This window comes from Prunus mume, linkage group LG5 (assembly GCF_029339155.1).
Source record: "Prunus mume cultivar Tortuosa linkage group LG5, ASM2933915v1, whole genome shotgun sequence".
Lineage (NCBI taxonomy): Eukaryota > Viridiplantae > Streptophyta > Magnoliopsida > Rosales > Rosaceae > Prunus > Prunus mume.
Window position 1 is genome coordinate 20,277,436 of NC_142702.1, and position 24,900 is coordinate 20,302,335.

The 24,900-nt window shown below is 38.0% G+C and overlaps 2 protein-coding genes and 1 long non-coding RNA gene across 28 annotated transcripts; 2 read left to right on the plus strand and 1 right to left on the minus strand.

Annotated features, from left to right (window-relative positions):
* Positions 1-287: 287 nt before the first annotated feature.
* Positions 288-9,101, minus strand: LOC148917262 (uncharacterized). 22 transcript variants are annotated; one of them, XM_089052791.1, is made up of 5 exons: positions 8,929-9,101; positions 7,903-8,836; positions 7,400-7,523; positions 6,216-6,344; positions 3,127-3,623 (listed from the first exon to the last, which is right to left on the minus strand). In XM_089052791.1, the coding sequence occupies exons 3-5, from the start codon at positions 7,439-7,441 to the stop codon at positions 3,153-3,155; spliced, it is 642 nt and encodes a 213-aa protein (XP_088908917.1). In that variant the 5' UTR covers positions 7,442-7,523; positions 7,903-8,836; positions 8,929-9,101; the 3' UTR covers positions 3,127-3,152. The 22 variants fall into 22 exon arrangements, 6 of the variants coding, with proteins under 6 accessions (XP_088908917.1, XP_088908921.1, XP_088908919.1 ...); XR_016127139.1 differs by lacking the exon at positions 3,127-3,623 and adding an exon at positions 288-580 and having other exon boundaries at positions 6,240-6,319; positions 7,903-9,101; XR_016127142.1 differs by lacking the exon at positions 3,127-3,623 and adding an exon at positions 2,462-2,768 and having other exon boundaries at positions 6,216-6,319; positions 7,903-9,101.
* A 550-nt stretch (positions 9,102-9,651) lies between these two features.
* LOC148917263 (uncharacterized) lies at positions 9,652-10,478 on the plus strand. The gene is made up of 3 exons (XR_016127305.1): positions 9,652-9,842; positions 10,053-10,103; positions 10,220-10,478. It is a non-coding gene; the product is annotated as an uncharacterized LOC148917263 (long non-coding RNA).
* A 9,576-nt stretch (positions 10,479-20,054) lies between these two features.
* CPFTSY (signal recognition particle receptor protein, chloroplast (FTSY)) lies at positions 20,055-24,851 on the plus strand. 5 transcript variants are annotated; one of them, XM_008234532.2, is made up of 12 exons: positions 20,055-20,480; positions 20,565-20,669; positions 20,933-21,006; positions 21,092-21,150; positions 21,398-21,435; positions 21,579-21,699; positions 21,830-21,898; positions 21,991-22,073; positions 22,622-22,690; positions 22,836-22,898; positions 23,054-23,179; positions 24,504-24,851. In XM_008234532.2, exons 1-11 carry the CDS (start codon positions 20,148-20,150, stop codon positions 23,165-23,167), a joined length of 1,128 nt encoding a protein of 375 aa, XP_008232754.2. In that variant the 5' UTR covers positions 20,055-20,147; the 3' UTR covers positions 23,168-23,179; positions 24,504-24,851. The 5 variants fall into 5 exon arrangements, with proteins under 5 accessions (XP_008232754.2, XP_088908923.1, XP_016650335.2 ...); XM_089052797.1 differs by lacking the exon at positions 24,504-24,851 and adding an exon at positions 23,260-23,809; XM_016794849.2 differs by lacking the exon at positions 24,504-24,851 and adding an exon at positions 23,313-23,809.
* Positions 24,852-24,900: the final 49 nt, after the last annotated feature.

Consider the following 24,900-nt stretch of genomic DNA (forward strand, 5'->3'; position numbering starts at 1 on the left):
CAGTTTTCAGTCAACTGGGCTTGACTATAAGTGTACCTAATTATTTAATACAAATTTATAAATAAACCCAATCCTAGACATGTATTTATAAAAAAAACCCAAGCACTATTTAAACATAGAAATACACCCAAAATCAACCCCAAAGTCAACTTTTTGGGTGTGTTTATAAATGGGTTTTGAGTGTGTGTAATGATGGGTTTTGGGTGTGTTTATATGTTTAAATAGTGCTTGGATTTTTTTATAATTTCAACCCCCATTTTGGGTGTTTTAGTGAAACTCCCATTATTTAACAGTGCCCCCAACTTATTCTACCAACAGAACAAGGAGAGGTTTGGAAACAGAACAGCAGAATTGTAGTAGTTTTTCCACAGAAATTTTCTAAAATTGCTTTTTCTTTTTCCTAAGATCAATACTTGCAGCAGTTTTTTCAATTGGAAACTTGTAGAAATTATAACCTACCTGTTCCATCACAAGCTTGACAGACTCATTTATGACATTCATCAGTCTCTCATCTTCGACTCCATTTGAACAGGAACATCACTGACATCAGTTAGCACCCGAGGGTCATTTAGTTTTTCCCCTGCATTGCCAGAATCATGTTACAATGACTTCAATTCATGCACCACCATTACATGTAATTTTGGGAAAATTATAGAAAAAATGGTCATCATCAACAACAACAAGCATTATATATAATTGTTTGGCTTAAAGTCTTAATCATGGCTGCATAAATGTTAAAAACAAATTGAAGATTCCGCGCTCATATGTGGTTAGCTATTTGCTTATGTTAACTTGTTAGGTATAAACACAAACCATGACATGAAACAGGCATGGATCCTTGATATACTTACAGGCGTTGCCTCCAATAGGGTTTTCTCAATATGTAATCCCTATTAGATTGGAATTGAAATGCCTCAGAAAGTAAAGAAACTAGTTTGAATCCCAATATTCTTACATTAGGTTCGTTACTTTATGAAACCCGTACTCTTCTCGTCTCCAGACAGCCACCAAATAAAATTAACACAATTCAAATTAACTAAAGTAAACTCCCTCAGCAATTAGCAAACAATAAAAATAAAACTAAAGAACCCTGAATTGCAGAACATTGCAAGAACACCAAGTCTGTTAACCCAGCTTCAAACCCCTCCAGAATACAGAAATACCTGAAGAAATATGCCTCACTGTTTCAAATCCTAGATTCAATTTCGCAACATCCCATCTTTGAATCCTTAGTCAAAAAAGGAAAAAAGAATCAAGATCAAAATCAAAATTTTGAAAAACAAGAGAGAAGAATAATTGAGGTCCGTCCACTTGTTTTTTGTTGTTGCTGTTGTTGTTCTTGTATAGGATATGAACCAATCCATTAAACTAACATGAAAGTTAAGAAGTAATATAAGGGAATGAGGAAAGGGAAGCACCTTAAGAGCATCCACAATGGGCTCCCTAAACCACCTATTTAGACAAATTTTAGGGAGGAATCGTAAAAATGCAACCTCAACCACGCTCTCTATCCACCTCCTAAAATAGGGAGTCCTCTAGAAGCTCCTAAATCTGAGAAGAGATAGAACTCCTAGTGACTTCCTATAATTTAATGTTGCTTTATTTAATGAGTATTTCAAACCTTTATTTAATGCTAACTAATTTTTATTTTTATTTTTTAATAGAGGTGGACTAATAAAAAAAGAGTTATAGTATTTATGACTCTCAAAATTAAAGAGTACTATGGTTGGAGTTGAAATTTTTTGGAGAGCTCATAAAATAGTTTTCTTATATTTTAGCTAAATTTTAGCTAAAAAATAGAGAGCATCATTGTGGATAAGAATTCTGTTGCCGGCTTCTTTTATTATGTTTCCTTTTTAGTATAAGCAAATTACACATTGGAATTGGAATTGAGAAATTAATGAGTGATTTGCTGTTATGGATTGTGATGTGTAAAATTGTCTAATGCTGCCTGGTTGTGCGCAGCTATAATTTTTTTCAAATGGTAAAAAGGAAAAAAAACAGAAAACATTTCTTTTCTTCTCTCTTCTTTACTTTCATCTTTATTTTTCTTCTTGAAATAAACTATAATACAACCTGGCAAATGGGTCGTGTTTGTGGGTTTTGGGTCGTCTTCTCGTTAACTCGTTAAGAAAAGCGGGTTAACCCGACATGGCCTGGTTAGTTAATATGTGAAAAATATCAAACACTAACACCACCTATATAATCCGCGAATTATACAACACGATCCGTTCCATTTCACCCATTAAGAATATATAAATAAAAAATAAAAAAGGAAAAACAGGAAGAAAATAAAAAATAAAAGAAATTTTAAAAATAAAAAGAGAGTTTCACTAAAACACCCAAAATATGAGCTGAAATTATAAAAAAAACCCAACACCCAAAACCCATTATTGCACACACTCAAAACCCATTAATAAACACACCAAAAAAATATACAATTGTTGATTTTGGGGTTGATTTTGGGTGTGTTTCTATGTTTAAATAGTGTTTGGATTTTTTTTATAAATACATGTCTATAATTGGGTTTATTTATAAATTTGTAAAATAAAAAAGTATCTCGTCGAGCAGCATAGCAGAAGAAGAAAGCTGGAGTCGCTGGACCTGGTGGTTGGTGCTGCGCGCGGTGTTCCTTCACGAAGAAGGTTAGGTTGGGTTGGATTCTTCTTTCTTCTTCCTCTTCTTCCTTTTTCTTCTTTCTTTTCCTTCTGCCGGAGAAACCAGAGTATCAATCGTCTTGTTCTCTTCACAGCATAAAGTTCAATGCTCTGTTCACATAATATAAATAATTCTACAAAATTGAGATAAATAAAATCTTACAGTACATAAGGAAGAAAGACCAATGAATGCTTCTCACTCCTTGCGGTTGGAGTTTCAGAGAAAGGGTGAGTGAGGGTTTCAAATTTCAATCTTTCTATTTCGTATGCTTTTGCAAAAATTAATATTATATTAACTTACCTGCAATGTTACACACACACACACATATATATATATATATATATATATATCAAAAGAAATCAACAATATCAAAAACATGCATGGCAGCTCAGTGGGAATTTCCGGAATTTTTTCTAAAAGTTGGGTAGGGGTTCAACAACTACCCTGCCCAGCAATCAATTCCTCTATTCTTGTAAAATTACAAAAATTGTTGCCTAGAGTGGCAATTCTGAAGCTGGCCTCCTCACGCGGGCGCGGTGGCGGCTGAACCGAGAAAGGAGTTGATGCACAAGAGGAACCAGTTTGGGGGCGAAAGCCAGCAGAGTGAGCAGCAAGAAGCAGAGAAGCAGAGGCAGCCAGGGCCAGGAGGAGGGTGGAGACAAGAGAAGGCCCAAGACTGAAGCAAGTGAGACTGAGCCAGACACAATGGACCAATTGCGAACATGAGGAGTGACCCTGACAGTGACACTGAGACTGAGGAGAAGCAGCTCGAGGCTGAAGGCCAAGGAATAGGTAACGACGCTACACAGCATAAGCAGCATGAGTATAGGGTTGGTTTGGAAGAGATGTTGGTCTGGAAATCGCACCTGGACCAGCGTCATGGCTGTAGGAATGGTGAAGCCAAAAATGCAGTGGTGGATCATAGGGTTGGTTTGTTGTGCTGGAAAGTAGTTGATCAACAAGTGCTGATGATGATTCACGAAAATATTATTAGTATTACTCTGAAAATGAATCATCCTCACACCAAAACGATTCATTGCCATCTTTGGCTCCTCACAATTGTTTCCGATTATTCAGGCAGAGGGGAAGGCAATTTATGCTAGAGTACTCCATTGCATGGAACCATCCCCAAATAGTAGTCAGGGATGTGACTAATGTTTTTGGAATGCGAGAGTGATGTGACTAATGTTTTATATATCTTGTGACAAATGTTTTTTATAGGGATGTGACTAATGTTTTAGGGATGTGACAAATGTTTTTGATAGGGATGTGATTATGTTTTTGGAATGCAAGAGTGCTCCATTGCATTAGGGATGTGACTAATGTTTTAGGATGTGACTAATGTTTTTGGAATGCAAGAGTGCTCCATTGCATGGAACCATCCCCACAAAGTAAGACAGGGATGTGACTAATGTCTATTTTATCTTTTATTTATTTTTTAAATATTCAATATGCTTTATTATTGTAGTTATACGGTGTGGGTGGTGATTGAGAAGTTAGTAGTGATTATGCTATTGATTTTTTGGGGATTTCAGATAACTTTCATGCCTCCTTTATTTGTTTTTTTTTTTAATATTCCTTTTAAATTTTATTGCCTTGCTATATGAATTACAAACTATGATTATTTGGTAGGTTTTTTATTTGGAGAACGGAATTGACTGCCAAAAGGAAAAGTTAGAAACAAATAAAGGGGAAAAGTTATCCAAAAGTGATGAATTAAGAGAGGGCATGGAGGTGTGTAATGAAGTTGAAGCATATTATGCATTGAAGAAAGGTTTTAACTATTTGTGTTCAAAGCAAGAGTTTTAAGACCTGCCAATATCGTGTATTAGTGCATAGAAAGTAAAAAACATATATTCCAACCACCACTTTTGTAACTTCCTCCAACTAATGAATTTGCAGGAGCCTTTATTTTTGATCTTCCACTATAGGCTGCCTCTATTTTGGTCTGCTATTGACAACTGTTTTTATTAATGCAACTGTTTTTATTAATGTAAGACGGCAACACAAAAGATCCGCTGCAAACTTTTCCACATTATCTGATATCTGAAAAGGAATGGCTTTGTCTTTGCCTTCGTCTCTCCCTCGGCTCTCACTCTCCCTTCCCTTCACCACCTCAACATTCACATTACCAATAAACAAATACGTCATTCGACAAAAAGAAACAAAACAAAACAAAAGTAACGAAATAAACTATAATTAATTTCAAATGGAAGAAAGGGGAAAACAAAACACCCTTTTCATTTCTTTTTTGGTAAATTTGGGGGTCCCAAAGCTCCAAAAACAGACTACTCAGGATGGTTAAACTTAACACCCTTTTCTTCTATTTTTTATATATAACAGGACCCACGATTGCTACTTCGCGTGGCAATTCAGTGGCTGGGCTCCTCACACGGCGGTGGTAGGGAAACAGAGAAAGGAATTGAGGCACATGGGGCACCAGTTTAGGGGTGAAAGCCAGCAGGGTGAGCAGCAAGAAGCACAAAAGGAGAGGCAGCGAGGGCCAGGAGGAGGGTGGAGACGAGGAGGCCCAAGAGTGACGCGAGTGAGAGTGAGCCAGAAGCAATGGACCAATTGCGTGAATGAGGAGCGGTTCGAGGCTGAAGGCCAAGGAATAGGCAATGACGCTACACAGCATAAGCAGCATGAGTATAGAGTTTGGTTCGGAGGAGATGTTGGTCTGGAAATCGCACCTGACCAGTTTGGGGCGAAAGCCAGCAGGGTGAGCAGCTAGGGCCAGGAGGAGGGTGGAGACAAGAGAAGGCCCAAGAGTGAGCCAGACGCAATGGACCAATTGCACGCATGAGTGGCCTGCCATTGAGACTGAGGAGGAGCGGTTCGAGGCCGAAGGCCAAGGAATAGGCAATGATGCTACACAGCATAAGCAGCATGAGTATAGAGTTTGGTTCGGAGGAGATGTTGGTCTGGAAATCGCACCTGGACCAGCGTCATGGCTGTGGGAATGGTGAAGCCAAAAATGCAGTGGTGGATCATAGGGTTGGTTTGTTGTGCTGGAAAGTTGTTGTTCAACAAGTGCAGATGATGATTCACGAAAATATTATTAGTATCACTCTGAAATGAATCATCCTCACATGACCAAAACGATTCATTGCCATCTTTGGCTCCTCCTCAATGCCAACTTTGGCTACTCTTTTCATTGTAAATATTATGACTGACAGATTGTTGGGATAACCATACTTGATGCCAAGATTAGACACACCAAAGCCGAAAATGCTTGTAAAATATTATCCACAAAGCATAGCTGTGTTCATTTGAATACTGTTCATGAGCCACTCTGCCTCGTGCTCAAAGATTCTAATCTTTAAATGCAGGGACAAAAGTGTGAATATTATCAGCTGAGAATATTTACAAAATTTCCCACCACTGATGTCAAAATCCAATGAGATGCTTACTGAAAATCAGCAATGGTACATATAGATAGCCAGGTTGTGCGAAACTAAAAAATATATCACAAGGTTGTGAATAATCTCATTTCATCAATTTGGACTACTTCTCATTTCCTAAGTGGGAAAGTGTATTTACAGATAAGAATTTACCTGCATGTGAATATTCATTATTACCTTCAGAGGCACTAAGATATCAGGATAGGCATCATCAAGATGAAGAACACCCGCAGGTCGCCCAAGCTTCTCGTCGCCACCTAACACGAATGGGCACAGTGGATCCTGAAAGGGCATATAAAGGTTCTTCCAAAAAAATCCTAAAGGTAGCCAGTGTTATGCATATACTCATTGGAATGAAAAGCCCCGACCAAATACGGACAACATTTACTCTCAGTATGTCTGTGAGTGAAGCTTTCCAGGAAACAGATTGTGCAAACAAGAACATATCCCGGATCATTTTTCAGAATGAAGTTCAACCAATTATCTGCTAGGTTGATGGAAGATTCAAAATAACTCAAAAATCCACGCACCAGGAAGAAAGCACAAAAAGTTGAGATTGCAGCTATAAAGGCTCGCATATATATATATTTGATGATAAAAGAAGTACTATAAGGAATCCTCATATACGGCAAAGGATCTCTGCAGTATTCAAATCTGAGGCCTGAAAATGGCATCATACTGCAGGCAGGGTACCATACATCTAAGCATTATGAACTGTACCAGCTCAGCTTCAAAATACACTTCTAAAAATCAATGAGTTTCAAAGTATTTAAAAATTGCAAGCAATTGAGTCACACTGGTAAAGTTGTCAAGGCTTTAAAAGGGATATAACTACATGTCATGCGCAATGAACATATTGTAGTTGAACTAATTGCTGCTCAAACTCAGTCCAGGGTAAGCTTTTGAAGCACATCAAGTTACACTAACAATTTAGAAACAATGAAAAAGAACAGGGATCTATCAAGATTTGGTGAATTTAGGTTAAAAACTTCAACTTTAGAAAATAACCTAGGCAAATGGCAAAAGATGGTCTCAGAGTTATCAAGCTAGCTGAGCATAATATTCATCTCTACCAAAACAGAGAAGTACAAAACTGGTGATATATAATCATAAGCCTGCAGCAAATAAGTGATTAAAAAGGAGAAATTCCTCCAGTTTTCAGTCAACTGGGCACGACTATAAATGCAACTTATTCTACCAACAGAACAAGGAGAGTTTACAGCAGAATTGTAATAGTTTTTCCACTGAAATCTTATAAAATGGCTTTTTTCTTTTTCCCTTAGATCAATACTTGCAGTAGTTTTTTCAATTGGAAGCTTCTAGAAATTATAACCTACCTGTTCCATAACAAGCTTGACGGACTCACTTATGACATTCATCAGTCTGTCATCTTCAACTCCATTTGAACAGGAACGTCACCGATATCAGTTAGCACCCGCGGAGCGTCATTTTGTTGTTTCCCTGCATTGCCGGAATCATGTTACAATGACTTCGATTCATGCACCATTTACATGAAATTTTGGAAAAATGAAAGAAAAAATCATCATCAGCAACAGCAAGTATTAAAGTCTTAAACGTGGCTGCATAAATGTTAAAAACAAAATCGAAGAGGCAGCGCTCATATGTGGTTAGCTATTTGCTTATGTTAACTTGTTAGGTATATCACAAGTAAACTGAATTAGTAGAGAGAGATATATATAAACAGAATGTAGAAACCATGACATGAAACAGGCATGGACCCTTGCCTCCAATAGGGTTTTCTCAATATGTAATCCCTATTAGATTGGAAGAGAAATGCCTTATAAAGTAAGGAAACTAGTTTGAATCCCAATATTCTTACACTAAAGAACCATGAATGGCAGAACATGTCAAGAACACCAAGCCTGCAGACCCAGCTTCAAACCTCTCGAGAATACCTGAAGAATGCCTCAACGTTTCAAATCCTAGATTCAAATTCGAGACATCCCATCTTTGAATCCCTCGTGAAAAAATCAAAAAATTGACCCAAAAAAAGAAGGTAAATTGAAGGGAATGAGGAAAGGGAGGCACCTTGTGGGCATAAGAGTGACCAGATTAGGTGACATGTTCCTGAAAGTTTTGAGACAAGACTTGAGGAAAGTGGTTGGAGGAGATCGAGGGACCATTTTGTCCTCTTCCTTTTTGCTGGATTTGCCAATAAATAAATGGGCCTTTGTTGCGGCCGGTTGCCTCTAAATATTGGTGGGTCGTGTAGGCCTTCAGTAAAACATTCACTTTGTGAAATTGTTAGTTTCTTGAGATTAACTATAATGCCAATACCAAGAAACAAATAAATCATTAGACCACAAGAAAAAAAAGTAAAAAAGGAAAAACAAAACACCTTTTTTTCAATTGAGACAGAGACGAATTTTCATTACATAAATATAGGGCAATTACAGAAAATTGCACAGGAAATACATAACAATAAACTATAATATTTTTCTTTTTTTCAATATATAGCGGGACCCATGATTGCTGCTTGGAGTGGTAATAGTGGTGTTGGCCTCCTCACACGGCGGTGGTGGCGGCGGCGAAACAGAGAAAGTAGTTGAGGCACAAGAGGCACCAGTTTGGGGGCGAAAACGAGCAGCGTGAGCAGCAAGAAGCACAAAAGGAGAGGCAGCCAAGGCCAGGAGGAGGGTGGAGACAAGAGAAGGCCCAAGAGTGAAGCGAGTGAGAGCGAGCCAGAAGCAATGGACCAATTGCGAGCATGAGGAGTGGCCCTGGCAGTGAGACCGAGGAGGAGCAGCTCGAGGCTGAAAGCCAAGGAATAGGTAATGACACTAGACAGCATAAGCAGCATGAGTATAGGGTTGGTGTGGAAGAGATGTTGGTCTGGAAATCGTACCTGGACCAGCGTCATGGCTGTGGGAATGGTGAAGCCGAATATGCAATGGTGGATCATATTCATAGGGATAGGGTGGGTTTGTTGTGCTGGAAAGTAGTTGATCAGCAAATGCAGCTGCTGATGATTCACGAAAATATTATTCGTATTACTCTGGAAATGATTCATTGCCATGTCTGGCTTGGGGAGACTTGGACGAAGATGATACGCTCCTTATAAAGGAGAAGGAAACAGAAAGCACGTCGAAAACTCGCGAGACAAGTCTTCGTTGGACGAAGATTTAGTGCAGCTGCAGTGTAGATCAATACCGTTGGATAGTATGGATCCCACTCAATACCGTTGGATTGATGCTACTCTCATACATTTTCCTGGAAGCATAGAAATAATCGGAACAAGTAACTTTTCAATGGATGCAAGTAGGACCAAACATCAAAAATTCTGTTTCTGACCTTTAAAAATAATAATAATAAGAATTTTGTGGTTCATTTATGGTACCAGTGCAGTCACTTATCCAAGGCTGAATTGCATTTAAAAAATGAAGGGCTGAGATTGAATGACCTGGTGCAGTCACTTATCCAAGGGATAAAATTGCATTTAAAAAATGAAGAGCTGAGATTGAATGACCTAAAGACCTGTTCAGCCCTTTCTAATTAAAGATCACGTGAGTTACACGTGACTGAGGAAACCAAAAAAAAGATTCCACGAACGCGACGCGTGGCACGGAGCGCCTTCTAATTTGCTCGCGGCGAGGCCGAGGACGGGTCATACCCGCTCAGCCCAAGCCAAATTCCACCAGTATTCACTGTCGTCATCTCTTCAGTGTGGGATCTCCATTACCGCCAGCTTCACTTCTTCATCTCTCTGAATGGAACCTCACCCACCGCCGCATCGTCTTGCTCAATGTCGTTGCTTGGGCCGTAACTCTCTCTCTCTAGATATTTTCATATACTTTTTATGCTTTTGGATGCATAGTTCTGTTTCTGATTGGAGCTTAAAGTGGGTTTTTCATCAGGGTATTCTGAAAGCAAAACCCAAAAATCGCAGCTAACCTTTTTGAAAAAATTACAGAAATTGGTGGTATGTTTCTGCTATTGAGTCGAGTTTTGTTTTTGGTTTTTTTCTAATAGGCGGCAGTTTCTGCGACGTGGCTCTTCTGCTCTGCAATCACCGCGCTTCAGGTTTGTAATCTTGAATACTCCATGATTTTAATTAGCGTTGGCATTTGGAAATTGGCTTTGTTTTTCTTGTGCAATCGTTTTTAGGAAGGTGAATTCCCAATGTGGTTTTTTTAAAGGCTTTCAAGAGACCAACTCAATCACTTGAAAAGCTGATGGATGTTATGAGGGAAGAGCTTCCTAACACAATGGTTGTTGTTCGTTTATCCGGGGTGGAGATCAGTGACCTTTTGGCTATTGGATTGACTTATTATCTTTCATTTACTAGGCAGCTTGGTTGGATTTTGTATGCAATTGTTTCCATTTTGCATCACAGTATAGTATATCACTCTGAGTTTGAATTTCAATATGATAATAAGTGTGCCCATATTTCTCTGATGGAATGTTTTGCCCAGTTTCAAAAATCTACGCACCAGGAAGAAAGCACAAAAAGTTGAGATTGCAGCTATAAATGCTCACATATGTATATTTGATGATAAAAGAGGTAGTATGAGGAATCCTCATATATATGGCAAAGGATCCCTGAAGTATTCAAATCTGAGGCCTGAAAATGGCACCATACTGCAGGCAGTGTACCCTAAGCATTATGAATTGTACCAGCTCAGCTTCAAACTACACTTTTCTAAAAAACAATGAGTTTCAAAATATGTAAAAATTGCAAGCAATTGTGTCACACTGGTATAGTTTTCAAAGTTATAAAAGAGATATAACTACATGTCATGCAATGAACATATGGTAGTTGAACTAATTGCTGCTCAAACTCAGTCCAGGGTAAGCTTTTGAAGCACATCAAGTTACACTAACAATTTAGAAACAATGAAAAAGAGCAGGGATCTATCAAGATTTGGTGAATTCAAGTTAAAAACTTCAACTTTAGAAAATAACCTAGGCAAATGGCAAAAGGTGGTCACAAGAGTTATCAAGCTAGCTGAGCATAACATTCATCTCTACCAAACAGAGAAGTACAAAACTGGTGATATATAATCATAGGCTTATTATCACAAAATGTCCCTGACGTTTGTGAAACTATCACATTACATCCTTAAAGTTTTTTTGTATCATTCATGGTCCCTAACGTTAATATAGGTGCTCTTAAATAATCCATCTGTAAAAAAAACTGTTAAATCCAAGAATATAATCGTCAAATTAATCCAAAATTATAAAATATATATATATTTTATTTCCTTCCCTTCTCTCTTTCTTTTCTTCTTCTTCTTTCTCTCTGGCCCGTTCTTTTCTTCTCTTCTTCTCTCTCTCTCTCTGTTTCTCTTTTTTTTTTCCTTTCTTTTTTTCTTCTTTTTCTCCTCTCTCTCTCTCTCTCTCTCTCTCTCTCTCAGTTATCCATGGAAGCTTCTGCAACAATGCTCCCACTCTCTCAGGTCCCTCGTTTCTTCCCACATAAACCCAACAGAAGCAAATTAGCTTGTCCTCCTTGTGGGCCATCCAAACCAAGAAGAACCTCTCTGCCCAGTCGTCTACACTGCCAAAAGATGTATGTCCCTGGTGGGTAGGGTAGTTTCAGTAATTACAGAGTAAAACTCCCTATGCACTGCACCTATATTTGCGACTTGTTAGTGTTTCATTCTGGTATGAAAAGTTGGTAGTTGTTTAATTATGATATTGTTTTTCAAATCACCCCCCATCTCATTGTTTAGCAGTGCAAACCAATCTGCAATCCATATTTGCACTCTGCAGCCAGCAGAGGTCATCTTGTTCACATTTATCGTCTTCATAACTCCCTACACAACAGCACATTTGAACCACAATGATATAATAAAAACATGCCCTTAAGTTTCTTACTACAATTATTCTTTCAAAACACAAGAAGGTCCGTTGCAATCCAAATAATCAATACACGAGAATAACACACTGCAGAATCTCAATTTGAGTATCTTCTCTCCACAAAAAGTATCAACATCAATTATGTGTTATGAATTTTATGATTATTAAAGAAAATTTGAAAAAACACCTGAGCAATATGCATTCGACCTAGGCGATGGGTTCGGACTTATGAGCCAGCAAATTCCGAAGCTCGTCCTCTTGAATACATTCCTCTGCCACGCTCCTCAACATCTGGTACTTCTCCTCCAAACTCATTCTTCACCAAATCACACCCACAAGTTTGAAGTAAGTTTAGATCAACGGAAAAAATTGGAAACGATAAGAAAATGATAAGAAAAGCGAGAGAAGCTTACTGGAGGGTTGGATTTGAAGAGCTGGATGGTGAAGCCTCGGAAATTGAAAGAGATTGGACTCCATCGGCTTGGGGGGCTTGCTTTGGTGCTTCAGTCGCCATTGGAGAGGTTAAGTGTGAAGCTTTCCCAAAGAAGGAAAGAGGAAGAAAAAGAGAAAAAAGAAACAGCGAAGGAAAATAAGAAGAAAAGAGGAAAGAGAGAGAAGAAGAGAAGAAAAGAACGGGGCGAGAGATGGAAGAAGAAGAAAAGAAAGAGAGAATGGAAGGGAATAAATAAATATATATATTATAATTTTGGATTGATTTGATGATTATATCCCTGAATTTAACAGTTTTTTTGACAAAATGACTATTTAAGAGCACCTATATTAACGTTAGAGACCAAGAGTGATACAAAAAACTTTAAAGATGCAATATGATAATTTCGCAAACGTCAGGACGTTTTGTGATACTAAGCCTATAATCATAAGCCTGCAGCAAATAAGTGATTAAAAAGGAGAAATTCCTCCAGTTTTCAGTCAACTGGGCATGACTATAAATGCAACTTATTCTACTAACAGAACAAGGAGAATTTTGGAAACAGAACAGCAGAATTGTAATAGTTTTTCCACTGAAATTTTCTAAAATCGTTTTTTTCTTTTTCCCCAAGATCAATAATTGCGGTAGTTTTTTCAATTGGGAGCTTGTAGAAATTATAACCTAACTGTTCCATAACAAGCTCGACGGACTCACTTATGACATTCATCAGTCCGTCATCTTCGACTCCATTTGAACAGGAACATCACCAATATCAGTTAGCACCGGCGGAGCATCATTTAGTTCTTTTTGCTGAGTTTGACAATAAATAAATGGGCCTTTGTTGCGGTTGCCTCTAAATATTGATGGGTCGTTTGGGCTTGTTTAAATGGAATGAAATTGTGCCTTTAGGAAACATTCACTTTGTATAATTGTAAAGTTTCTTGAGATTAACTATAGTCTATAATTCTTCAAAACCAAAAACAAAAAAACTATCGTCTATAACGACAATAGCAAGAAACAAATAAATCATTCGACCACGAGAAAAAAAACTGAAAAAGGAAAAACAAAACCTTTAATACTTCCAATCCCAATATTGACAAAGAACACACAGATCCATGCTCCATTAGAGTCCCTTAGCAAACCACCAGCACAAATCTTCTTAGACGAACTTTCATTACATAAATATAAGGCAATAGAAAATTGCCCAGGAAATACATTAACAATAAAAGTTCTATCATATTTTGTTCTCTATTTTTTTAAATATATAGCGGGACCCACGATTGCTGCTTAGATTGGTAATAGTGTTGTTGGCCTCCTCACGAGGCGGTCGTCGCGGCGGCGAAACAGAGAAGAGAGTTGAGGCACAAGAGCCACCAGTTTGGGGGCGAAAACCAGCAGGGTGAGCAGGAAGAAGCACAAAAGGAGAGGCAGCCAGGGCCAGGAGGAGGGTGGAGACAAGAGAAGGCTCAAGAGTGAAGCTACGGAGAGCGAGCCAGACGCAATGGACCAATTGCGAGGGCGCATTACATCAGCATGGGGAATGCCCCTGAGGAGCAGCTCGAGGCTGAAGGCCAAGGAATAAGCAATGACGCTACACAACATAAGCAGCATGAGTATAGGGTTGGTTTGGAAGAGAAGTTGGTCTGGAAATCGCACCTGGACCAGCGTCATGGCTGTGGGAATGGTGAAGGCAAAGATGCAATGGTAGATCATACATGTGGAAGCTGCGGGCATGGTTTGTTGTGCTGGAAAGTAGTTGATCAACAACTGCAGCTGCTGATGATTCATGAAAATATTATTAGTATTACTCTGAATATGATTCATTGCCATGTTTGGCTTGGGGAGACTTGGACGAAGATGATTATTAGTAGGCTTTTTATAAAGGAAAAAGCAGACACAATAAGCGTTGAAACTTGTAATCTTATGACAAAAGAACAAAACGCGAAAAAGCAACTACAGTTATGTTTCTGCAAATTACCCCTACAAATCTCAAAATTCTCGTCATCTCTTTTATGCTTTTTCCTTGCACTCAGCGACAATACCTACTACCCGTTTTTGCACTCAGCGACAATACTTACTACAAGGAAGTTCCTTGATCTAGTGGCTTAAAAAGTGTGTCAAAAAATGTGTCTTTCCAATCACCTATGTTATGGGACCTACAGATTAGATATTAGTGTGTCAAAAAATGTCCAATCACCTATATTATGGGACCTACAGATTATATATTAGTATGTCAGAAAAATGTGTATTCCCATTCACCTATATTGTTTTTGTGGGGCACAAAAATATGGTTTTTTAGCCTATATATTTACATTTTTTAAATAAAAAAAACCCAAAACCGCTAGGCTCCGTTTGGTGCACTATTCACCCTCTTTTCCATTCTTCTCTTCTGGCAGACAGAACATCTGTCAAGCTGCTAGAAGAATATTATTCCTTATTTCTCCCATTCTTAGCCAAATCTTTTACAAACCTTTCATTTCTTACCTTAACATTCTCTTTTTCCCCCAAAAAAGCCAAAATTTCCCCTCAGTGCTAAACTCATGTTGATTTTACTTCCATGCAACATGCCTCTCATGCCAAGCTCAAAAGTTTGTCTGTAAGCAGGAAGAAATTACCTGTAAGTTGCTATTGTTTTGGTTGATGAAGGTAACCAAAATACTTCCTAAGGCTCTGTTGCCCTTTCGAAGTATTTTTGGGGCTTAATTTTCGAACTCAGACAAAGCGACAATTTAATCAGTCTACCTTTACTTTTACAACAGCCAGCCCATTTACAATTGCCAGAAGAAAAGTCCCTTACAATAATAACAACACTTGTTTACCAAATATGGGCTAACTTTCTTTACAATTAATTATTTTCAAAATACAAAAAAGCTAATTTTAAAAAAAGTGACAGCAATCCTAAACCCTAACTTAATATTGGCAAAATTTTGTAGAGAACCAATTTAACTGATATCCCCATCCCCCTCCCAACGATTGGCCCCCCAAAAAAAAAGAATTCCCAAACCGGCCATTAACACGCTCTGCTTTGGTCAAACCAATTTGAAGGCCTTTTCCCCACTAGTTTTGGCACCCAGGTCTTTTACTTTTACTTGTACACCAAGCTCGGAAGTTTTGGCACAGAGAAAAGCTTCGGAAATTGGACAGCAACTTCGGCTTTGGTTTCACACTGTACAAAAACGAGCACGAGTTGACCGGAGAAGCATTGTCCACAAGTTGGGTTGGGTTTTTTTTTGGGTAGAATTCACTGATGGTGATGGCTCGTAATCATGATCTAAAGTATCGATGATATTGGAAATTTCGGTAGTCCAAAAACATGGAAATTTCAATGAAATATTCGGATATTATCGATATCAATAAAAATTGAATAAAAACCACGGAAATTGTAAGAAAAACTTGGAAATTTTTATTGAAACTTTGGAGAATGTTTATTTAGTCAATTATCTATTAGTTTATATAAAAAAATAGAATGAAATGCATTACATGATGGATTTAACTTATTTAAGTTGATTATCTGTAACATTTGTGAGTAAAAAATATGTAGTAATTAATGAAAAAATAATTAAACACACCATAATCATTTATATATATAATGATTTACTACAATATTTTACACTTTATACATTGCATAGTAAGATACATGAGTGACTTAGTACCACATAGAGTTCCTATGAGGTTCAAATTTTTCACTATCTTCATCATCTCTATGTGTATAGTAAGTGTATTATGAAGAGTATTCATCAAATGATAGGGGGGGATCTATCAAAATTTGGTGACTTCAGTTTTAAAAATTCAACTTTAGAAAATAACATAGTCAAATGGCAAAGGTGGTCTCAGAGTTATCAAGCTAGCTGAGCATAATATTCGTCTCTACCAAAACAGAGAACTACAAAATTGGTGATATATAATCATAAGCCAGCAGCAAATAAGCGATTTAAAAGGAGAAACTCCTCCTGTTTTCGGTCAACTGGGCATTACTATAAGTGCAACTTATTCTACCAACAGAACAAAGAGAGTTTTGGAAACAGAACAGCAGAATTGTAATAGTTTTTCCACAGAAATCTTCTAAAATTGCTTTTTTCTTTTTCCCTAAGATCAATACTTGCAGCAGTTTTTTCAATTGGAAACTTGTAGAAATTATAACCTACCTGTTCCATCACAAGCTTGACAGACTCATTTATGACATTCATCAGTCTGTCATCTTCGACTCCATTTGAAAAGGAACTTCACTGACATCAGTTAGCACCCAACGGTCATTTAGTTTTTTCCCTGCATTGCCAGAATCATGTTACAATGACTTCAATTCATGCACTACCATTACATGTAATTTTGGGAAAATTATAGAAAAAATTGTCATCATCAACAACAAGAAGCATTATATATAATTGTTTGGCTTAAAGTCTTAATCATGGCTGCATAAATGTTAAAAACAAATTGAAGAGGCAGCGCTCATATGTGGTTAGCTATTTGCTTATGTTAAGTTGTTAGGTATATCACAAGTAAACTGAATTAGTAGAGATTGTTCATATACATAAACACAAACATGATATGAAACAGGCATGGACCCTTGATATACTTACAGGCGTTGCCTCCAATAGGGTTTTCTCAATATGTAATCCCTATTAGATTGGAACTGAAATGCCTTAGAAAGTGAAACTAGTTTGAATCCCAATATTCTTACACTAGGTTCTCTTTTAGTTACTTTATGAAACCCGTACTCTTCTCGTCTCCAGACAGCCACCATATAAAATTAACACATTTCAAATTAACTAAAGTAAACTAGAACCCTCAGCAATTAGCAAACAATAAAAATAAAACTAAAGAACCCTGAATTGCATTGCAAGAACACCAAGTCTGTTAACCCAGCAACCCCTCGAGAATACAGAAATACCTGAAGAAATAAGCCTCACTGTTTCAAATCCTAGATTAAATTTCGCAACATCCCATCTTTGAATCCCTGCTGAAAAAAGGAAAAAAGAATGGAGATCAAAATCAAAATTTTGAAAAACAAGAGAGAAGAATAATTGAGGTCCGTCCACTTGTTTTTTGTAGTTGCTGTTGTTGTTCTTGTATAGGATATGAACCAATCCATTAAACTAACATGAAAGTTAAGAAGTAATATAAGGGAATGAGGAAGGGGAAGCACCTTGTGGGCATAGGGGACCCACGATTGCTGCTTAGAGTGGCAATTCTGTCGCCGGCCTCTTTTATTATGTTCCTTTTTAGTATGAGCAAATTAGATATTGGAATTGAGAAATTAATGAGTGATTTTCTGTGCATATATATACTTGATGATAAAAGAGGTACTATGAGGAATCCTCATATATGGCAAAGGATCCTTGAAGTGTTGAAATCTGAGGCCGGAAAATGGCATCATACTGCAGGCAAGGTCCTATACATCTAAGCATTATGAATTGTACCAACTCAGCTTCAAAGTACACTTCTAAAAAACAAACTGCTTCAAAGTATTTAAAAATTGCAAGCAATTGTGTCACACTGGTAAAGTTTCAAGGTTATAAAAGGGATATAACTACATGTCATGCAAAATGAACATATGGTAGTTGAACTAATTGCTGCTCAAACTCAGTCTAGGGTAAGCTTTTGAAGCACACCATGTTACACTAACAATTTAGAAACAATGAAAAAGAAGATAAATTGGAGGGAAGGAGGAAAGGGAAGCACCTTATGAGCACAAGAGTGACCAGATTAGGTGACGTGTTCCTGAAAGTTTTGATACCTTTGCCTTTACCTTCACCTTTTCCTTTTTGTTGAGTTTGCCAATAAATAAATGGGCCTTTGTTGCGGTTGTCTCTAACTATTGATGGGTCGTTCGGGTTTGTTTAAATGGAATGAAATTGTACCTTGAGGAAACATTCACTTTGTAAAATTGCAACTTTCTTGAGATTATTAACTATAGTCTATAATTCTTCAACAACAACAAAAACAAAAACTATAGTCTATAATGACAATAAATAAATCATTCGACCACAAGAAAAAAAGAAGTAACAAAGGAAAAACAAAATACCCTTAACAATAAACGGTATATCTTATTTTTGTTCTCTATTTTTTTTTTCAATATATAGCGGGACCCATGATTGCTGCTTGGAGTGGTAATAGTGGTGTTGGCCTCCTCACACGGCGGTGGTGGCGGCGGCGAAACAGAGAAAGTAGTTGAGGCACAAGAGGCACCAGTTTGGGGGCGAAAACGAGCAGCGTGAGCAGCAAGAAGCACAAAAGGAGAGGCAGCCAAGGCCAGGAGGAGGGTGGAGACAAGAGAAGGCCCAAGAGTGAAGCGAGTGAGAGCGAGCCAGAAGCAATGGACCAATTGCGAGCATGAGGAGTGGCCCTGGCAGTGAGACCGAGGAGGAGCAGCTCGAGGCTGAAAGCCAAGGAATAGGTAATGACACTAGACAGCATAAGCAGCATGAGTATAGGGTTGGTGTGGAAGAGATGTTGGTCTGGAAATCGTACCTGGACCAGCGTCATGGCTGTGGGAATGGTGAAGCCGAATATGCAATGGTGGATCATATTCATAGGGATAGGGTGGGTTTGTTGTGCTGGAAAGTAGTTGATCAGCAAATGCAGCTGCTGATGATTCACGAAAATATTATTAGTATTACTCTGAAAATGATTCATTGCCATGTTTGGCTTGGGGAGACTTGGACGAAGATGATACGCTCCTTATAAAGGAGAAGGAAACAGAAAGCACGTCGAAAACTCGCGAGACAAGTCTTCGTTGGAAAATGTGAAGTTCTTCAGTTCGGTGTTTACCTCACTGTAGATCAAGACCGTTGGATATTATGGATCCCACTCACTCCCAGATAAATGGTGTAGATCTTCGTACTACGAAGATGATTATTTGTAGGGATCTAGAGTGTACGAAGATGATTATTTGTAGGGAAAAAGGGAGCTGTAAACTGTAGCATCTCAACACTAAAAGTTGAAAAAACATGAGACAGTAGCAAGTGTAGCATTTCAACACTAAAAGTTGAAAAAACATGTTCTTTAGAAACTGTAGCATTTCAACAGTAAAAGTTTGAAAAAACATGAGACCGTGCGTACGTTTTTTGGATTTAGTAGTGCGTATGTTTTTTGGATTTAGTGCAGCTGCAGTGTAGATCCCACTCATTCCCACAGATAAATGGTGTAAACATGAGATTTGCAAGGAAAAATTGGACGAAGATGATTATTAGTAGACTTTATAAATGGTCGTAATTAAAGTACGACCATACTGACATTGCATTTGACTATTATGAACTTCAGTTCGGAAGAAGGGGTGAAGGGGTTTATGCTTTTGGGCAGGAAGAAGGGGTTTTAACTTCCCGAAAGTTACGGCATTTAGCTGCACGAAGAACTGCTATACAAAGACCCACGATTGCTGCTTAGAGTGGTAATATTAAATTGTGACACAATTTAATATTTAGTCTTTGCTTATTATTGATTTATAAGCAAGAAGCTTAGATCCTATCATACACAAGAAGTCACACGAAAGCACTATGAGTAAAGATCAAATGATTTATCTTTATAAGCACGAAAGTAATTTTGGAAACGGAATTGTGCTATTATTTGGACCCTTAGGAAACGTTCACATTATCAATAAACAAATTAGTCATTCCACCTTTTACAAGATTTTAATTCAAAGATTTTCACATGCTAGGAATAAATGTGAATGTCTCTTTAAAAAAAGGATCTAAGTTTTCAGGATGGATCTAGGTACAATACCAAACCTGCCTTAACTTTGTTTTTGGGAGCTGAGTTCAATACGGCGTCGTTGTCTAAGGCGCCAACACATAAGACCCGCTGCAAACTTTTCCACATTATCTGATATCTGGAAAACAATGATACTCAGCTCTCAAAGCTCAACAGTAATGGCTTCGCCTTTGCCTTCGGCCCTCCCTCGTCTCTCACTCCTCTCCAAACCTTCACCACCTCAACACCACCGCCTTCTGCTAGCTCCGACCCGACCCGAACTTTCCCGGTTCAAATGCTTGGCCGGGCAGACCGGGTTCTTCACCCGGCTCGGAAGGCTTATCAAGGAGAAGGCCAAGAGCGACGTAGAGAAGCTCTTCTCCGGCTTCTCCAAGACTCGGGATAATCTCGCCGTCATCGACGAGCTCTTGCTCTACTGGAATCTCGCTGACACGGATCGAGTCCTTGACGAACTCGAAGAGGTTTTTCTTCTCTCCCTGTTTTTTCTCGAGAAAATAAAAAGCTTTCGTGGAAAATCTGATTATTTCTGTTGTTTTCGGTTTCAGGCTCTGCTGGTATCGGATTTTGGTCCAAAAATCACAATTAAGATTGTGGAAAGTTTGAGGGAGGACATAGTATCTGGGAAGCTGAAATCTGGAAGCGAGATAAGGGTAATGGTAACAATTGACAAGCCCTTTATGTTCATAGCAACATTGGCAGCATTTGAACCTTAAAAAAAAAAGAAAAGAAAAGAAATTTTATGATTTTAGGCTCCAAAAATTACCCAACTTAGCCCCATATTACGTAGTTAGGTAAATAAAATTAGCTTAAGTGGAGTGTCCTGAATTTTCTGAGCAATCAAATGGAGTGCTCGTAGTTTATATTTGTGTGCGTGAAATGTAATGTGGTGGTATCTGAATTGGGTTGTTTGTAGGAAGCATTGAAGAAGAGTGTGCTGGATTTGTTAACTACAAAAGGGAGCAAAACTGAACTTCAACTTGGATACAGGTACTGACCTTTTCTGAGTTTTAGAATTTTGGCCAATTTCTTTTTGATATTATGTTCAATGTTGGAGTTTTTGTTGTGTTATCAGGAAACCAGCTGTGGTTATGATTGTTGGAGTTAATGGAGGTGGGAAGACAACATCTCTTGGTAAGAGACGTTTTGATATCCAACCCATTTAATCTGACAGCATACATTCTTGGGGGAATGTTACTGGAAATGAGCAGAACTTAAGTTTAAGGGAATTTTAAGCAAAAATTCGTAGTGACATTTCCATTATATAAATCCAGCTTTACAGTATTTTCTTTTAATATACTTTTTAACTATTGTCATGCTGCAGTATAATGGTTAAGGACCCGTAAATCTCACGATGATCTGATAAACTATCCTCATGCAGGAAAGCTGGCTTACAGATTGAAGAAGGAAGGGGCCAAGGTGAGAATTTGTCATCTGTACATTGTCAGTACAACACTGAATTGGTTTGAAGCATATGAGAAAGACTGGTTAGATCCAAGACAAGCGTACCTTTTTCTTGGCTTTTCTGGTCTAAACTGCATTGTGGTTTGAAATTGTGCCAGGTATTGATGGCAGCAGGGGATACATTTCGAGCAGCTGCCTGTGACCAGCTGGAAATATGGGCTGAGAGGACGGGGTGTGAGATTGTTGTGGCTGAAAAAGAGAAGGCTAAAGCATCATCAGGTAGAGAACGTAAATGGAAGAGATGGATGAACTTGTATTTGCTTTCCTTTTCTAGTTTTGTTTTGTCTATAAGAATTTAATTGACATGGTATAACTACTGACATATAGTCTTAAAGTGCTTTCTGAATAGTTATTTCTCAGGCTGTGAAGAGAGGGAAAGAACAAGGTTATGATATTGTCTTATGTGACACCTCTGGACGTAAGTTTGTTGGAAAACCTTCCGGGCTTAGCTGTTAACATTGTGAGCTTAGCTGATTAATTTGCAGTTGGACCGTTTGTTTATAATTTTAGGTCTGCACACTAATTACAGCCTGATGGAAGAGTTGATTGCATGTAAGAAAGCTGTGAGCAAAGTCATTCCTGGCGCTCCTAATGTAAGCTGTTGGACGCCTTTTGTGATCTTTCTATTATCAAATTTGCCAATCTAAGGATGGGAATGCACACTTCCCATTGAACAGAATAATTCTGAGTAGACTATGTTCTTTGATAATGTCATGCTCTAAAGCCTTCGGTTAGTGGTGATATTTGACTGTGTGCTTTATGAAAGGATCATATTGTTAGAGAGTAGAAAGTTGGGAACTTATGGGCTACATGCTTCACTGTTATCTTCTCATGCATCTTCATTACTTCTATGGATTAAATCTATACTTCCATATTTCAAATACTCCATTTTATGCTATCTGTGACAAAATGGCACCTGGTTCTTTCAATTCTTTGATTTGTAAATCAGTCTATTCATGCCTGCCACTACCATATTTTTATATGATCATTGAAGATTGCAAAGAGTAGCTTAAAATCTTTAGGTCTCTCTCTTTGATCCTGTTAGTTGAGATATTTAGTAACTCTTCCAAATTCGTACATTTTGTCTTGTGAGACCATATTTTGTTTATGTGCCTAATATTTTTCTTTTAAAAATATGCAGGAGATCCTACAAGTTCTGGATGGGACGACAGGTTTAAACATGCTTCCGCAAGCAAGAGAATTCAATGAGGTACTGTTCTTGTCCTTCACCTCCTGGATTATTCTACTTTTGTCAGAACATAGATTATTGATTGATTCTGTTTCTTTGTGCAATTTGTTTCTCCACAATAAATTTGTTAGTGTGTTGATTCTTTACATTATAAATATTGTGACAGATTGTTGGGATAACTGGTTTGATATTGACAAAACTTGATGGCTCTGCTAGAGGTGGCTGCGTGGTAGGTTCAAGTCTTCTGTCCCATATCATTTTCAATTTATTCATGAATTGATATATTGGCATAGCTTCTACTATTCCAAGAGTTAATTCTCAAATCTTCTTCTTTTCTTTTCAAATAATTCACTAATCCTAAGATTGTATCTTATTTTATTTTAGGTCAGTGTGGTAAATGAACTTGGCATCCCTGTAAAGTTTGTGGGTGTTGGTGAAGGTGTAGAAGACCTCCAACCCTTTGATGCAGAGGCCTTTGTTAATGCCATATTTTCGTAACCCTAAAGGATGGTGAGTGTCACATCAATTGACTATGTTCTTCTGATCCCAGATGTTAGGGATTTTTGTCAGATGCTTTTCTCGCCCTGTAGAGAATTAGATAATCCCCTAAATCTGCATGTGCTGGCGGCGGGTCCTTGTCCAGCCATATAAGCAACTATTTAATTTGATTGGGGAAAATGAGGTCAGGATGAAACTTCACACGTCGAACCACACATTTAATCTTCAGATGATCAGGATATTACTGGCATATTGCTCATATGGCAATTTTACTTTCCGGTATCATATTGCTGCTGTTAGATGAAACTCAACTAGAATTGATGCAAAGTTGTGAAGCCTTGAGCTGCAGGGCGGTTGCTGCTGTGTAGGATTGAAGCGTGGTTCTAACCCTTCACACGGCACTGATAGAGAGACAATTTCAACTCCAATTGATTAATTGAACGGATTCTTCTTGTCCTTTTAATTTTTTTTTTTCAGGGAAAAACTTATTGAAGTCTCCAACGCATTTGAGTGTAATATCCCTGCATCTTTGCTTCTTTCCAATGGTTTGATTGAGTGTAAGTTATTTCGCTGGCAACAGGTTTAGGGTTTCTACTTGGGTAACTCATTTCCTATATTATATCATAATTGAGTTACAGAAAAGTTCGTAATCTCCAGATTCATACTTTGGCAACGGGCATGTGGTAGAAGGTTAGCACAAGCAGTGTAAGCCAACTTCCCAGTTTTCGTGAGTTTGAATTTGAACTCAATTGCTATCGCAGTGAGATTTCTTCCACTCACTACAGAACCATCAACTATCACCCCTGCCTGCCTATAAGCGAGTTTTGTTGCAAAGACGAGAAAAATAAAATAAATAGATAAATAATGTGGCTTATGTAATGTAAACTATATACAATAAACTTTGTAAACCATGCAGTAACAGAAATCATTCAGAATTTACAACCCAAACTTTTACGTGCCAACAACACCCATCCTCTCAACTCTCTCTGCCCTCCATCCTTTCTCGATCTTAGTGCCTCAGTCTCGCTCATATCCTCTTCTCACTCTCAGATGATCAGATCTCACCTGGCTTTCATCAAAGGTAAGAAATCTATGATTGAATTGATGGCTTGCTCTGCACTTGAATTGAAAGTGTATCAACATTTCTCTCGTCTCATAGAGAACACAATGGAAATCATGTCACCACCGACAAGTGTGTGATATGTCGTTTTCCCTGCTAAATGCATGTTTGAGCAATGAGTTTTAAGTTGCCAGCCACAATTACTCCTCCATTATTTATTTTCATTAAAATTCCAACATATATAATTAATTTGTTATGTTATGCTCTGTTGTGTAGATGTTAAAAAGGTCAAGGAACTTTTTTCTGATGAAGATGATGTTGTGGAAGTTGATGAGAAGGGAAAAGATGGGCCATGCCCTGAAAACAATGAGGTTATTTTTATTGATTTGATGGATGAGGAGATTTCAAAGGGCAACCGATCAACAACAATATTTTCCAAAACTAGTTCTCAAACTATGATAAGCGAACTTCATACGTGTAGGATGTTTGAAAAGGGTTTGAGTACGCGAGTGATACTCTTTCATGCAACAATTCACAAGCGCTTCGTCCACATCTTGTATTCAAGTAATTTCGGAGTAACATCCTGAGGGTGATTTTCAATTGTGAAGGTTTATTTATTTCTTACTCTGATGTCTTCTGCCTTTAATGAACAACAACCATTGTTCCCATAAAG

Bases quoted from the DNA above. Each gene is read 5' to 3' on its own strand.
- LOC148917262 (XM_089052791.1), bottom strand. From the start codon at position 7,441: ATGAATGTCATAAGTGAGTCCGTCAAGCTTGTTATGGAACAG. The intron at 6,345-7,399 runs GTAGGTTATAAT...ATGCCCTTTCAG, and splicing joins TCAAGCTTGTTATGGAACAG to GATCCACTGTGCCCATTCGT. The intron at 3,624-6,215 runs GTAAATTCTTAT...AATCATCATCAG, and splicing joins TAATGAATATTCACATGCAG to CACTTGTTGATCAACTACTT.
- CPFTSY (XM_008234532.2), top strand. From the start codon at position 20,148: ATGATACTCAGCTCTCAAAGCTCAACAGTAATGGCTTCGCCTTTGCCT. The intron at 21,151-21,397 runs GTAAGAGACGTT...ATCCTCATGCAG, and splicing joins TGGGAAGACAACATCTCTTG to GAAAGCTGGCTTACAGATTG. The intron at 22,074-22,621 runs GTAAGCTGTTGG...AAAAATATGCAG, and splicing joins TCATTCCTGGCGCTCCTAAT to GAGATCCTACAAGTTCTGGA.